Genomic DNA, 15636 nt, shown 5'->3' with positions numbered 1-15636 from the left:
CATTTGTGTGAGAAATTCCAAGATTGTTGAGAATTTTGTTTTACATAACCTTTCTTTATCCTGTGTTTTTCATTCATGTCAGGATTATTTAGTATTTTAATATAGGTCTTATTATAATTAAACTTCTGTCATTTGATCTTTCATTTTTATTTTATGCTTGTTGTTTTAACCATCTTACTTTTATAAACAGGTTAAGCCCACCTGCTCTTTATTCCTAATACGTACATAAGGATCAGTGTAGCAGATGTAGATGTACACAGTCGGTGGTCAGCTATTGAGTGTGGTTTATTTTTAAGATATGCAGGAGAGGGAAGGGTGCTATTTTTCCAGTATATTTGGCCTCAGTGAAAGAGGTAAATGCTGGAGAGATGGAGAGATGGAGAGATGGAGGGAGGAGTGGTATTATGACCACGAATCTGAGGGGAAGAAAGAGGTGTCACAGATGTTCTGTGCTGATGACAGACCTGTAGAGGGAAAGTTGTGAAGTTCTGAAGGTTGGTGAAGGAGTCTGGGTAGCGAGGTGTAAACAATGGACGCTATAAGTAACGTAAACAAGAGCAATGTGATGTAAGAAGAAAAATCCTCTGCAGTGAAGTAGTGAATTGTAAAAGTATAATGGGGAAATGTATAGGGAAGTGAATACTTGTGAGGGGATGTGTATGTGTCTATGATAGATGTGTCTATGATAGATGTGTCTATGATAGATGTGTCTATGATAGATGTGTCTATGATAGATGTGTCTATGATGGATGTGTCTATGATAGATGTGTCTATGATAGATGTGTCTATGATGGATGTGTCTATGATAGATGTGTCTATGATAGATGTGTCTATGATATATGTGTTTATGATAGATGTGTCTATGATGGATGTGTCTATGATAGATGTGTCTATGATAGATGTGTCTATGATGGATCTGTCTATGATAGATGTGTCTATGATAGATGTGTCTATGATAGATGTGTCTATGATAGATGTGTCTATGATAGATGTGTCTATGATAGATGTGTCTATGATGGATGTGTCTATGATGGATGTGTCTATGATAGATGTGTCTATGATAGATGTGTCTATGATATATGTGTCTATGATAGATGTGTCTATGATGGATGTGTCTATGATAGATGTGTCTATGATGGATGTGTCTATGATGGATGTGTCTATGATAGATGTGTCTATGATAGATGTGTCTATGATATATGTGTCTATGATAGATGTGTCTATGATGGATGTGTCTATGATAGATGTGTCTATGATAGATGTGTCTATGATATATGTGTCTATGATAGATGTGTCTATGATGGATGTGTCTATGATAGATGTGTCTATGATAGATGTGTCTATGATGGATGTGTCTATGATAGATGTGTCTATGATAGATGTGTCTATTATAGATGTGTCTATGATAGATGTGTCTATGATGGATGTGTCTATGATAGGTGTGTCTATGATAGATGTGTCTATGATAGATGTGTCTATGATACATGTGTCTATGATACATATGTCTATGATACATGTGTCTATGATAGATGTGTCTATGATAGATGTGTCTATGATAGATGTATCTATGATAGAGGTGTCTATGATAGATGTGTCTATGATAGATGTGTCTATGATAGATGTGTCTATGATAAATGAGTATATGAGGGATGTGTCTATGATAGATGTGTCTATGATAGATGTGCCTATGATAGATGTGTCTATGATGGATGTGTCTATGATAGATGTGTCTATGATAGATGTGTCTGTGATAGATGTGTCTATGATAGATGTGTCTATGTTAGATATGTCTTTGATAGATGTGTCTATGATAAATGTGTCTATGACGGATGTGTCTATGATAGATGTGTCTATGATAGATATATCTTTGATAGATGTGTCTATGATAGATGTGTCTATGATAGATGTGTTTATGATAAATGTGTCTATGATAGATGTGTCTATGATAGATGTGTCTATGATAGATGTGTCTATGATAGATGTGTCTATGATAGATGTGTCTATGATAAATGTGTATATGATAAATGTATCTATGATAAATGTGACTATGATAGATGTGTCTATGATAGATGTGTCTATGATAGATGTGTCTATGATAGATGTGTCTATGTTAGATATGTCTTTGATAGATGTGTCTATGATAAATGTGTCTATGATGGATGTGTCTATGATAGATGTGTCTATGATAGATGTGTCTATGATAGATGTGTCTCTGACAGATGTGTCTATGAGGGATGTGTCTATGATAGATGTGTATATGATAGATGGGTCTATGATAGATGTGTCTATGATAGATGTGTCTATGATAGATGTGTCTATGATATATGTGTCTATGATAGATGTGTCTATGATGGATGTGTCTATGATAGATGTGTCTATGATAGATGTGTCTATGATATATGTGTCTATGATAGATGTGTCTATGATGGATGTGTCTATGATAGATGTGTCTATGATAGATGTGTCTATGATGGATGTGTCTATGATAGATGTGTCTATGATAGATGTGTCTATGATAGATGTGTCTATGATAGATGTGTCTATGATGGATGTGTCTATGATAGATGTGTCTATGATAGATGTGTCTATGATAGATGTGTCTATGATAGATGTGTCTATGATACATATGTCTATGATACATGTGTCTATGATAGATGTGTCTATGATAGATGTGTCTATGATAGATGTATCTATGATAGAGGTGTCTATGATAGATGTGTCTATGATAGATGTGTCTATGATAGATGTGTCTATGATAAATGAGTATATGAGGGATGTGTCTATGATAGATGTGTCTATGATAGATGTGTCTATGATAGATGTGTCTATGATGGATGTGTCTATGATAGATGTGTCTATGATAGATGTGTCTGTGATAGATGTGTCTATGATAGATGTGTCTATGTTAGATATGTCTTTGATAGATGTGTCTATGATAAATGTGTCTATGACGGATGTGTCTATGATAGATGTGTCTATGATAGATATGTCTTTGATAGATGTGTCTATGATAGATGTGTCTATGATAGATGTGTTTATGATAAATGTGTCTATGATAGATGTGTCTATGATAGATGTGTCTATGATAGATGTGTCTATGATAGATGTGTCTATGATAGATGTGTCTATGATAAATGTGTCTATGATAAATGTATCTATGATAAATGTGACTATGATAGATGTGTCTATGATAGATGTGTCTATGATAAATGTGTCTATGATAGATGTGTCTATGTTAGATATGTCTTTGATAGATGTGTCTATGATAAATGTGTCTATGATGGATGTGTCTATGATAGATGTGTCTATGATAGATGTGTCTATGATAGATGTGTCTCTGACAGATGTGTCTTTGAGGGATGTGTCTATGATAGATGTGTATATGATAGATGGGTCTATGATAGATGTGTCTATGATAGATGTATCTATGATAAATATGTCAATGATAGATGTGTCTATGATAGATGTGTCTATGATAGATGTGTCTATGATAGCTGTGTCTATGATAAATATGTCTATGATAGATGTGTCTATGATAGATTTGTCTATGATAGATGTGTCTATGATAGATGTATCTATGATAGATGTGTCTATGATAGATGTGTCTATGACAAATGTGTCTATGGTAGATATGTCTATGATAAATGTGTCTATGATAGATGTATCTATGATAGATGTGTCTATGATAGATGTGTCTATGATAAATGTGTCTATGATAGATGTATCTATGATAGATGTGTCTATGATAGATGTGTCTATGATAGATGTGTCTATGATAGATGTGTCTATGATAAATGTGTCTATGATAGATGTGTCTATGATAGATTTGTCTATGATAAATGTGTCTATGATAAATGTGTCTATGATAGATGTATCTATGATAGATGTGTCTATGATAGATGTGTCTATGATAGATGTGTCTATGATAGATGTGTCTATGATAAATGTGTCTATGATAGATGTGTCTATGATAGATGTGTCTATGATAGATGTGTCTATGATAGATGTGTCTATGATAAATGTGTCTATGATAGATGTATCTATGATAGATGTGTCTATGATAGATGTGTCTATGATAGATGTGTCTATGATAGATGTGTCTATGATGGATGTGTCTATGATAGATGTGTCTATGATGGATGTGCCTATGATAGATGTGTCTATGATAGATGTGTCTATGATAAATGTGTCTATGATAGATGTTTATGATAGATGTGTCTATGATGGATGTGTCTATGACAGATGTGTCTATGATAGATGTGTCTGTGACAGATGTATCTATGATAAATGTATCTATGATAAATGTGTCTATGATAGATGTGTCTATGATAGATGTGTCTATGATAGATGTGTCTATGATAGATGTGTCTATGATAGATGTGTCTTTGATAATTGTGTCTATTATAGATGTGTTTATGATGTGTCTATGATGGATGTGTCTATGATAGATGTGACTATGATAGATGTGTCTTTGATAAATGTGTTTTTGATAGATGTGTTTATGATAGATGTGTCTATGATGGATGTGTCTATGATAGATGTGTCTATGATAGATGTGTCTATGATAGATGCGTCTATGATAGATGTGTCTATGATAGATGTGTCTGTGATGGATGTGTCTATGATAGATGTGTCTATGATAGATGTGTCTATGATAGATGTGTCTATGATAGATGTGTCTATGATAGATGTCTCTATGATAGATGTGTCTATGATAGATGTGTCTATGATACATGTGTCTATGATAGATGTGTCTATGATAGATGTGTCTATGATACATGTGTCTATGATAGATGTGTCTATGATAGATGTGTCTGTGATGGATGTGTCTATGATAGATGTGTTTATGATGGATGTGTCTATGATAAATGTGTCTGTGATAGATGTCTGTATGATAGATGTGTCTATGATAAATGTGTCTGTGATAGATGTCTGTATGATAGATTTGTCTATGATAAATGTGTCTATGATAGATGTGTCTATGATAGATGTGTCTATGATAGATGTGTCTATGATAGATGTGTCTATGATACATGTGTCTATGATAGATGTGTCTATGATAGATGTGTCTGTGATGGATGTGTCTATGATAGATGTGTTTATGATGGATGTGTCTATGATAAATGTGTCTGTGATAGATGTCTGTATGATAGATGTGTCTATAATAAATGTGTCTATGATAGATGTGTCTATGATAGATGTGTCTATGATAAATGTGTCTATGATAGATGTGTCTATGATAGTTGTGTCTATGATAGATGTGTCTATGATAGTTGTGTCTATGATAGATATGTCTATAATAGATGTGTCTATGATAGATGTGTCTATGATAGCTGCGTCTATCGTAGATGTGTCTATGATAGATGTGTCTATGATAGATATGTCTATGACAGATGTGTCTATGATGGATGTGTCTATGATAGCTGTGTCTATCGTAGATGTGTCTATGACAGATGTGTCTATGATAGATATGTCTATGATAGATATGTCTATGATAGATGTGTCTTTGATAGATGTGTCTATGATAGATATGTCTATGATAGATATGTCTATGATAGATGTGTCTATGATAGATGTGTCTATGGTAGATATGTCTATGATAGATGTGTCTTTGGTAGATGTGTCTATGATAGATATGTCTATGATAGATGTGTCTATGATAGATGTGTCTATGGTAGATGTGTATATGATAGATATGTCTATGATAGATATGTCTATGATAGATGTGTCTATGATAGATGTGTCTATGATAGATGTGTCTATGATAGACGAGATGAATCATAAAAGAGATGAGATAAGAAACATAGAATAACTGGAGTGTTGATAATCAAGACAACATTTGCAACACTTGGATGTCTCTACCGAAACTTCTCGCCTACACCTCAGGCTTCTTCACTTGAATACAGACGAATGCAATACCGGAAGCAATAGAAGTATACACTTAAGTTTTGCAAATGAGACTTATTCATCAACTTGACGGTATTCTATACCATGAATAATATAAGAGGAATCTTGATACGTCGGTGAACTGGAAGAGGTTTATCAATGTAGGTAAAAAACGGAGGAATATACCCAAGTGTATTGATGTCAATATGGATGTGAAGACAGTCTTCAGATGTTGATGTGAGGAGGAGGCTGGAGGCAGTGGTGATGTTTTTATATTGAGAAAGTGGCGTGAATACCATTCAATGGAAAAAGACTAAAGAAATTAGAAGTTGCTCTGATGGTACGAGGGATATAACTGCAGAAAACTGAAGAGGGAATTGAGATGGTTTTCTTATTTAGAAAGGGATGAGCAGAATAGGTTCCCAAGAGGGTGTATAAATGTGGGGTGGAAGGAAGAAGGGGCCGAGATTGCCCACTCTTGACAGGGCTAGAGGAAGAGTGTGAGAAAGTCATGTGTGAGTGTATCAGGCAGAGAAGTTGAAGTGCTGTTGGAGTGTGAGCAAACTAACATTTATGAAAGAATTCAGGGAAAACGGGTTAACCGGATTTGAGTCCTGGCGACGAGAAGTACAGCATCACAATTCTAGAAGATTAGTGGGGAAAGTTGTAGTTCATGGGTAATTTTAAATGTGATGTCTACATACTTCTGACAAGACAGCTGTTAACTAAACGATAATGAATGCGTTTCCGTTTTTTTGATCACCGTACTTTGGTGGATATGTGTGTGTGTGTGTGTGTGTGTGTGTGTGTGTGTGTGTGTGTGTGTGTGTGTGTGTGTGTCGTACCAAATAGGTAAAACTGGTCAATTAGCAAGAACTCATTTAAAATTAAGTGCTTTCTAAAAATTTCTCTTATACGTTTAAAGATATATTTTTTTCATTTATGTTAATGTAAAAATTAATAATTTTGTACCAAAAGAACCTTAGAAAACTTACCTAACCTTATTATATCAAGCGCAATTTAATTTAGCCTAATTAGCGAAATTATTGCATACACAAATTTTTGCTTGCCTTATTTGGCAAGAAGAGCGTTACTATTTAAGCCATAATCGCACGTTTTACCTATTCGGCATGACATATATATATATATATAGATATATATATATATATATATATATATATATATATATATATATATATATATATATTAATATATATATATATATATATATATATATATATATATATATATATATATATATATATATATATATATATATATATATATATATATATATATATATATATATATATATACAGTATATGAGCTTTATTACTAAAAAAAAAATCTGAGAATGTAGCGGTGAAGGTAACGTCCCACTAGTCAGACCTAAACATGCAAGAGAGAGAGGTAAATCATGGTATTATCTGCTGGCCCACGTCTCCTGCCACGTCCCTCCCCACTGATAAGTAACAACCAATGTCTTCATCATGCTAACTAATATGTAAGAGCGCACACGTACCCCTGAACTCAAGTCTTGAATGCTGTACAGCATTTTTTGTTTTTTTACTCTGAATTTTTCGAAACTGTTCATATTCTGTACCAAGGAGGAGGTATGCTAATACATTCATCGAACCTCTCTGAATCTTTAATGTTCTTTTACACGATGGCTGGCATCATAATTTCGGTTTCTTTAAGTGACACCAAAGATTTATCGGAGAAAGTCTTAAGGACCAGTCTCGCAGCTTGTTTGAGAACAGACGTAAGTAATTAGTGGGCTACCAACGTCAAGCTTGTCCGGAGAATCACAAGAACGTTTCCTTGTCTACACAGGGCCTTCGTCATGATACAGGAAGAGTATGTTTGGTTTCTCCCCAGCAGCGAGGCAGTTCGGTTCCCAGAAGGAGCAACGTGACGGTATCAGTGTCTGGGCCAGAAGACAGGTACGAGAAGGTTTCCAGATTGTCTTGGTAGTTGCAAGAGTCGGAGGCTCCATATAGGAGAGACACTAACTCGGAATCTGTGGTTGGGTGCTCTGAGTCCTGCTGCTGCTGCAGCTGAGTCTTGCTAGGAAATGTGCTGGGGTTGTAGTGGTGGACAGACTGGGGTTGCTGAGGGCTGGGAGCGTCACTGAAGATACTGGAGAGGACCCAGGAGTAGGTGTCTTGCTGAGCGTTGCCGTCCAGAATGTCTTGGAGGGACCTAATGTAGGCTGAAGCCAGCTTTAATGTTGTGATCTTGGTCAGGTCAGAGGAGGCTCTTCGACTACATACCCATGACGGCAACACACCACGCAGGCTATCAAAGGCGGTGTTGATCTGCCTCATACGGTACCTCTCGCGGGCGTTGGCAGTCTTCCTGCGGTACCTGGAGAGAGGCGGCGGCCGCGGCTTATGCCGCAGCGTGTCCTGGAAGCTCCACTCACTGTCGTAACAATGCCGCACTTTGACGGAGCGCGGCCGCAGCTGGTACTTGAGACCTGCAACTCCGGCCTTCTTGTTGCTATTGACGTTTTGACAGCTGGTAAAGTCGCTGCTGTCCTTGTCGGGATTTCCAGTATGGTGCAAGTCGTTGTCGTTTCTGTGTTTGCTACAGTCATTGTCATTGTTGTTATCATCCACTGACACTGTCACCTGTTCATGCACACTCACTGCAGTTTCTGATTTTGCCATGATGGGAGGACACGATCAGTACTCTGCTGAAGCTTTCAAGGTAAAGTAAGGTAGCAACCTCACTTAATCTTGAATCGTATATACGCCAAAGTTAGGGCAGAAGTACCATAATATCCTCGTCTGACCCACCTTTTCTTCTCGAGTCTCGACCACCTGCAGCATAAAAACAAAAATACCAAATTTATAATTAAAAATAGAAAACGCTTTTTTTCGGTTTTATTTGGTTCTTTCACCACGTCAAGTCCATTAGTGGCCCAGTGACTGGGAAGAAGCAGGGGCTAAAATTAGGAGCACCCTTCGTGTAGCCTTACCCAGAAGGGAAGGAGGCAAGCTGGCAGGAGTAGTACCACACGTATTCTCGGACAGGCAGAGCCTAAACCACTGAGCACTCACCTCTGCGTGTACCCCACACAGCTGAGTCTTCTCTCCCTCCCTCCCTCTCTCTCTCTCTCTCTCTCTCTCTCTCTCTCTATCCGTACCCCCCTCTCTCTCCTGCCCTGTACAGCCACTAGACACAATACCCGTGATTCCTAGCATATTTCGCCTGTTTTCGTCGTTTCATCTTATTTTATCGAGATTCTCCCGTTTTTTTTGTTTGTGGCAAGCCATTCAGGGGTCAGACGAGATGACTGTGGTGTCTGACGTGCCTGGGTCACCTTGTGTCACCCAGTAATGGATGCGTTTGTGAGCAGCTTTGACCTGGCTGGGAGAGGTCACCCCGGCCTTGACTCCACACACACACACACACACACACACACATGAAAGCTTTACCAACGTACGTACCTTTCGAGGAGGGAGGGGAGCCTTGATGCTTGTGAAGGGCTCTTGATCCAAGAAATTGATACTACCTCCTTCCCTGTCCTCGGATCGGACCTAACAACCTCCCATTTCCCACCTGCTGTGACCCCCCTCGGGTCACTTAACCAGTTACATTACTGTCCCTGTTTCATCAGTTGGAGTTTTTTTGTAAGTGGGAAAGCTTGTTGGGATCGTCCTAGTGAATGTATTATTATTATTATTAATTATTATTATTATTATTAACTATCATTATTATTATTATTATTATTATTATTATTATTATTAACTATCATTATTATTATTATTTTTATTATTATTATTATTATTAAGTGAAGTGCTAAACCAGTGTGGGTCATTCAGCGGAGGAGTGTTGAAGGCTCGATCCTCCGCTCCTCTAAGCGGGTTTATTAAATTCGCAATAAGCGTCACTTTCTTAGCTTTAAATAAGCTTCTCAACTGTAAAAGGCGTCGCCAAGGGTACCACTTAAGAATACACAAACACGTAAAAAAGAAATGCTTCAACCCCCCCTCCCTCCCTCCTCAATAAAGGGACTGACCAAAACTCTCATTGTATAAAGAACGAATTAGTTAATTTAGGTTTGAATTCCATCGACTGCACGAGGGTCATTAAGTCTACAATATACTTCTGTACTAATGATCAAGAATGCTTTGATCTCTAAAAAAAAGTTGTACACTTTTAGGTGTATACGTGAATATATTATATTATATTTTAATTTTATGTTTAGGATACCTCCTATGGTACGACTTTTATTTTTTTAAAGAAAAGACCCAGAGTGGAGAATAAGTTTTTGTTGGACGCTGTATCCCCTGAAACCTGTATTACTAGTAGGCTGCAGGTGTTTGTCGAATCTAGCTTAGATCAACACTAGTTGGCTCCAGAGGCTTGTTGAAAATAATCTAGATCACTAGTAGGCTCCAGGAACTCGTCGAATCTAACCTAGATCACTAGTGGGCTCAAGGTGCTTGTTCAGTCTAGCCTAGATCACTAATGCGCTTAAGTTCCTTGTTCAATACATCCTTGTAGATTTGTAAGCGGGTTCCAAGTGCTTGTTCAGTGATATACATGGTGTTCCACTATAACCATCACAGTGTGTTGACATTCAGTGTATATATATATATATATATATATATATATATATATATATATATATATGTATTTCTATGTGCATACACGCTGCAAGTTTACCATAATCTCTATCTTAGTGCTTAAAGTGGTCGTAATATTTGTGCTCAGGTGATCTGCTCTCTCCATGCCTCTGGTGCTGAGATTAATAACCTCACATAACAAAATGAACCGGTCGTATGTTAGTTACATCTAGCGATGTCTCTCCTGGGTTGAAGATTTTTAACTATGTGCTTAGTAATACACATCGAAATTCACATTATTATTATTATTATTATTATTATTATTATTATTATTATTATTATTATTTGATTGGTTGTATTATTATTATTATTTATTATTAACACATCGGCCGTTTCCCACCAAGGCAGGGTGGCCCGAAAAAGAAAAAAAATCATCAATCACTCCATCACTGTCTTGACAGAGGCATGCTAACACTACAGTTATAAAACTGCAACATTAACACCCGTCCTTCAGAGTGCAGACACTGTACTTCCCATCTCCAGGACTTAAGTCCGGCCTGCCGGTTTCCCTGAATCCCTTCATAAGTGTTACATTGTTTACACTCCAACAGTACGTCAAGTCCTAAAATCCATTTGTCTTCATTTGCTCCTATCTAACACGCTCACGCATGCCTGCTGGAAGTCCAAGCCCCTCGCACACAAAACCTCCTTTACCCCCTCTCTCCAACCTTTCCTAGGCCGACCCCTACCTCGCCTTCCCTCCACTACAGATTTATACACTCTCGAAGTCATTCTAATTTGCCCCATTCTATCTATATGTCCAAACCATCTCAATAACCCCTCTCCACCCTTCTGGATAATAGTTTTGGTAATCCCGCACCTCCTCCTAATCTCCAGACTACGGATTCTCTGCATTATATTCACACCACACATTGCCTTCAGACATGATATCTTAATTGCCTCCAGCCTTCTCCGTGTTGCAACATTTACAAACCAAGCTTCACACCCATACGAGAGCGTTGGTGTAACTATACTCTCATACATTACCCTCTTTGCTTTCATGGATAAAGTTCTTTGTGTTCAGAGACTCCTCAGTGCACCACTCACCTTTTTCCCCTCGTCAGTTCTATGATTCACCTCATTCTTCATAGATCCATCTGCTGACACGTCTACTTCCAAATATCTGAATACATTCACCTCCTCCATACTCTCTCCCTACAATCTGATATCCAATCTTTCGTTACCTATTTTTTTTTGTTATCCTCATCACCTTACTCTTTCCTGTATTCACTTTTAACTTCCTTTTTTACATACTCTACCAAACTCATCAACCAACCTCTGAAACCTCTCTTCAGAATCTCCCAAAAGCACAGTGTCATCAGCAAAGAGCAACTGTGACAACTTCCACTTTGTGTTTGATTCTTTATCTTTTAACTCCACGCCTCTTGCCAAGACCCTCGCATTCACTTTTCTTACAACTCCATTTATATTGTGTCCTTTTAAATAAAAATATAAAAAAAAACTCCATTTATAAATGTATTAAACAACCACGGTGACATCACACATCCTAGTGTAAGGCCTACTTTTACTGGGAAATAATCTCCCTCTCGCCTACATACTCTAACTTGAGCCTCACTATCTTCATAAAGACTCTTTATTAATTTATTATTTCCACACATTTACAACATCTGCCAAATTGCCCTCCTGTCCACCCTGTCATACGCCTTTTCCAAATCCATAAATGCCACAAAAACCTCTTTACTCTTATCTAAATACTGTTCACTTATATGTTTCACTGTAAACACTTGGTCCACACACCCCCTACCCTTCCTAAAGCCTCCTTGTTCATCTTCTATCCTACTCTCTGTCTTAATTCTTTAAATAATAACCACACCATACACTTTACCAGGTGTACTCAACAGTCTAAACTTATTCCCCTACAATTTTTACACTCTCTTTTGTCCCCTTTGTCTTTATACAAAGGAACTATGCATGCTCTCTGCCAATCTCTAGGTACCTTACCCTCTTCCATGCATTTATTAAATAAAAAAACACTAACCACTCCAAAACTATATTATTATTATTATTATTATTATTATTATTATTATTATTATTATTATTAATATTATTATTATTATTATTATTATTGTTGTTGTTTTATCAGTAACAGTGGAGATAATAGTGTATAATGGGTGGTGGGTAGGTTGAGAGTGGGTGGTGGGCAGGTTGAGAGTGGGTGGTGGGTAGGTTGAGAGTGGGTGGTGGGCAGGTTGAGAGTGGGTGGTGGGTAGGTTGAGAGTGGGTGGTGGGCAGGTTGAGAGTGGGTGGTGGGTAGGTTGAGAGTGGGTGGTGGGCAGGTTGAGAGTGGGTGGTGGGTAGGTTGAGAGTGGGTGGTGGGCAGGTTGAGAGTGGGTGGTGGGAAGGCTGAGAGTGGGTGGTGGGCAGGCTGAGAGTGGGTGGTGGGCGGGCTGGGGGTGGGTGGTGGTCAGGCTGAGAGTGGGTGGTGGGCAGGTTGAGAGTGGGTGGTGGGAAGGCTGAGAGTGGGTGGTGGGCAGGCTGAGAGTGGGTGGTGGGCAGGCTGAGAGTGGGTGGTGGGCGGGCTGAGAGTGGGTGGTGGGTAGGCTGAGAGTGGGTGGTGGGCAGGTTGAGAGTGGGTGGTGGGAAGGCTGAGAGTGGGTGGTGGGCAGGCTGAGAGTGGGTGGTGGGCGGGCTGAGAGTGGGTGGTGGGCAGGCTGAGAGTGGGTGGTGGGCAGGTTGAGAGTGGGTGGTGGGAAGGCTGAGAGTGGGTGGTGGGCAGGCTGAGAGTGGGTGGTGGGCAGGCTGAGAGTGGGTGGTGGGCGGGCTGGGGGTGGGTGGTGGTCAGGCTGAGAGTGGGTGGTGGGCAGGTTGAGAGTGGGTGGTGGGAAGGCTGAGAGTGGGTGGTGGGCAGGCTGAGAGTGGGTGGTAGGCAGGCTGAGAGTGGGTGGTGGGCGGGCTGAGAGTGGGTGGTGGGTAGGTTGAGAGTGGGTGGTGGGCAGGTTGAGAGTGGGTGGTGGGAAGGCTGAGAGTGGGTGGTGGGCAGGCTGAGAGTGGGTGGTGGGCGGGCTGAGAGTGGGTGGTGGGCAGGCTGAGAGTGGGTGGTGGGCAGGTTGAGAGTGGGTGGTGGGCAGTTTGAGAGTGGGTGGTGGGCAGGCTGAGAGTGGGTGGTGGGCAGTTTGAGAGTGGGTGGTGGGCAGGCTGAGAGTGGGTGGTGGGCAGGCTGAGAGTAAGTGGTGGGCAGGCTGAGAGTGGGTGGTGGGCAGGTTGAGAGTGGGTGGTGGGCAGGCAGAGAGTGGGTGGTGGGCAGGCTGAGAGTGGGTGGTGGGCAGGCTGAGAGTGGGTGGTGGGCAGTTTGAGAGTGGGTGGTGGGCAGGCTGAGAGTGGGTGGTGGGCAGTTTGAGAGTTGGTGGTGGGCAGGCTGAGAGTGGGTGGTGGGCAGGCTGAGAGTGGGTGGTGGGCAGGCTGAGAGTGGGTGGTGGGCAGGCTGAGAGTGGGTGGTGGGCAGGCTGAGAGTGGGTGGTGGGCAGGCTGAGAGTGGGTGGTGGGCAGGCTGAGAGTGGGTGGTGGGCAGGCTGAGAGTGGGCGGTGGGCAGGTTGAGAGTGGGTGGTGGGAAGGCTGAGAGTGGGTGGTGGGCAGGCTGAGAATGGATGGTGGGCAGTTTGAGAGTGGGTGGTGGGCAGGCTGAGAGTAAGTGGTGGGCAGGCTGAGAGTGGGTGGTGGGCAGTTTGAGAGTGGGTGGTGGGCAGGCTGAGAGTGGGTGGTGGGCAGTTTGAGAGTGGGTGATGGGCAGGCTGAGAGTGGGTGGTGGACAGTTTGAGAGTGGGTGGTGGGCAGGCTGAGAGTGGGTGGTGGGCAGTTTGAGAGTGGGTGGTGGGCAGGCTGAGAGTGGGTGGTGGGCAGTTTGAGAGTGGGTGGTGGGCAGGCTGAGAGTGGGTGGTGGGCAGTTTGAGAGTGGGTGTTGGGCAGGCTGTGAGTGGGTGGTGGTCCGTTTGAGAGTGGGTGGTGGGCAGGCTGAGAGTGGGTGGTGGGCAGTTTGAGAGTGGGTGGTGGGCAGGCTGAGAGTGGGTGGTGGGCAGTTTGAGAGTTGGTGGTGGGCAGGCTGAGAGTGGGTGGTGGGCAATTTGAGAGTGGGTGGTGGGCAGGCTGAGAGTGGGTTGTAGGCAGTTTGAGAGTGGGTGGTGGGCAGGCTGAGAGTGGGTGGTAGGCAGTTTGAGAGTGGGTGGTGGGCAGGTTTGGGATCCACTCTTTTTGTCTGGCTTTCGTACCCTCTATGTTTGTTGTTATTTCCAATTAAATATTAATCGAACCTAATTTACCCGGTTAAGAATAAATTCACGTTAGTACAAGAACTAATATAAACACAAGGACATGTCTTCTTGCTTTTATTGATACATGTCTTAATGCTTGCATCGATACATGTCTTTTTGCTTTTATTGATACATGTCTTAATCCTTGTATTGATACATGTCTTAATGCTTTTACTGATATGTCTTAATGCTTTTACTGATATGTCTTAAGGCTGTTATTAATACATGTCTTAATGCTCTTCTTGATACATGTCTTAATGCTTTTATTGATACATGGCTTAATACTTTTATTGATGCATATTTTTATTCCGTTATTGATGAATGTCAGTTGAGTTCTGGTGTGTGCGGTCTACACATGTTTCCAGGCGCTCTTATGAAGTTGTCTTCGGTATACGAGAGAAATTATCCTCATCAAACATAATTTTTGATCACAGGTGTTAGTGGGAGTCGAGATGTCAGAACGGGTGTTGGGGGGAGGGTGAGAAGGGGCTCAGAGAGGGGGGGAGAGGGCTGCAGTTAGTGGGAGGGGGAAGGAGGGAGGGGGATGCACGCAGTTAACTTGACACAGTTCCGATCCTGAATGACTCAGTGACACGCCGAAGAAACTCTACCACTCATCGCGCTGAAAGCCGCCCACCTACCCACCTTCACTGCTGTCTGTTGTCATCCAGAAGGCAAACTACTCCCACGAAATTACAGAGACGCTGTACTACCCTGAAATAGCAAGGAAAGGGCTCTATAATATTTGAAGGTTTGATAACTAGTGTGTACTATGACGCAAACTACCTCCACACTTATCACTAGCTACTGTGATCTAACCAAACACCCCACAACACAATGATTACTG

The 15636-nt window shown here is 40.8% G+C and overlaps 1 protein-coding gene across 1 annotated transcript; it reads right to left on the bottom strand.

Moving 5' to 3' along the window:
* Nucleotides 1-7235: 7235 nt before the first annotated feature.
* Nucleotides 7236-8937, bottom strand: LOC128686019 (neurogenic differentiation factor 1-like). The gene is made up of 2 exons (XM_053772651.2): nt 8870-8937; nt 7236-8711 (listed from the first exon to the last, which is right to left on the bottom strand). Exon 2 carries the CDS (start codon nt 8556-8558, stop codon nt 7728-7730), a length of 831 nt encoding a protein of 276 aa, XP_053628626.2. The 5' UTR covers nt 8559-8711; nt 8870-8937; the 3' UTR covers nt 7236-7727.
* Between the last annotated feature and the right edge of the window lie 6699 nt (nt 8938-15636).

This window comes from Cherax quadricarinatus, chromosome 9, assembly GCF_038502225.1.
Source record: "Cherax quadricarinatus isolate ZL_2023a chromosome 9, ASM3850222v1, whole genome shotgun sequence".
Taxonomy (NCBI): Eukaryota; Metazoa; Arthropoda; class Malacostraca; order Decapoda; family Parastacidae; genus Cherax; species Cherax quadricarinatus.
The sequence above is the reverse complement of the archived record's forward strand: the minus strand, read 5'-3'. Positions and strand labels throughout refer to the sequence as shown.

What these genes read in the sequence shown, in the direction of transcription:
- LOC128686019 (XM_053772651.2), bottom strand. Translation starts at nt 8,558, where the DNA reads ATGGCAAAATCAGAAACTGCAGTGAGTGTGCATGAACAGGTGACAGTG.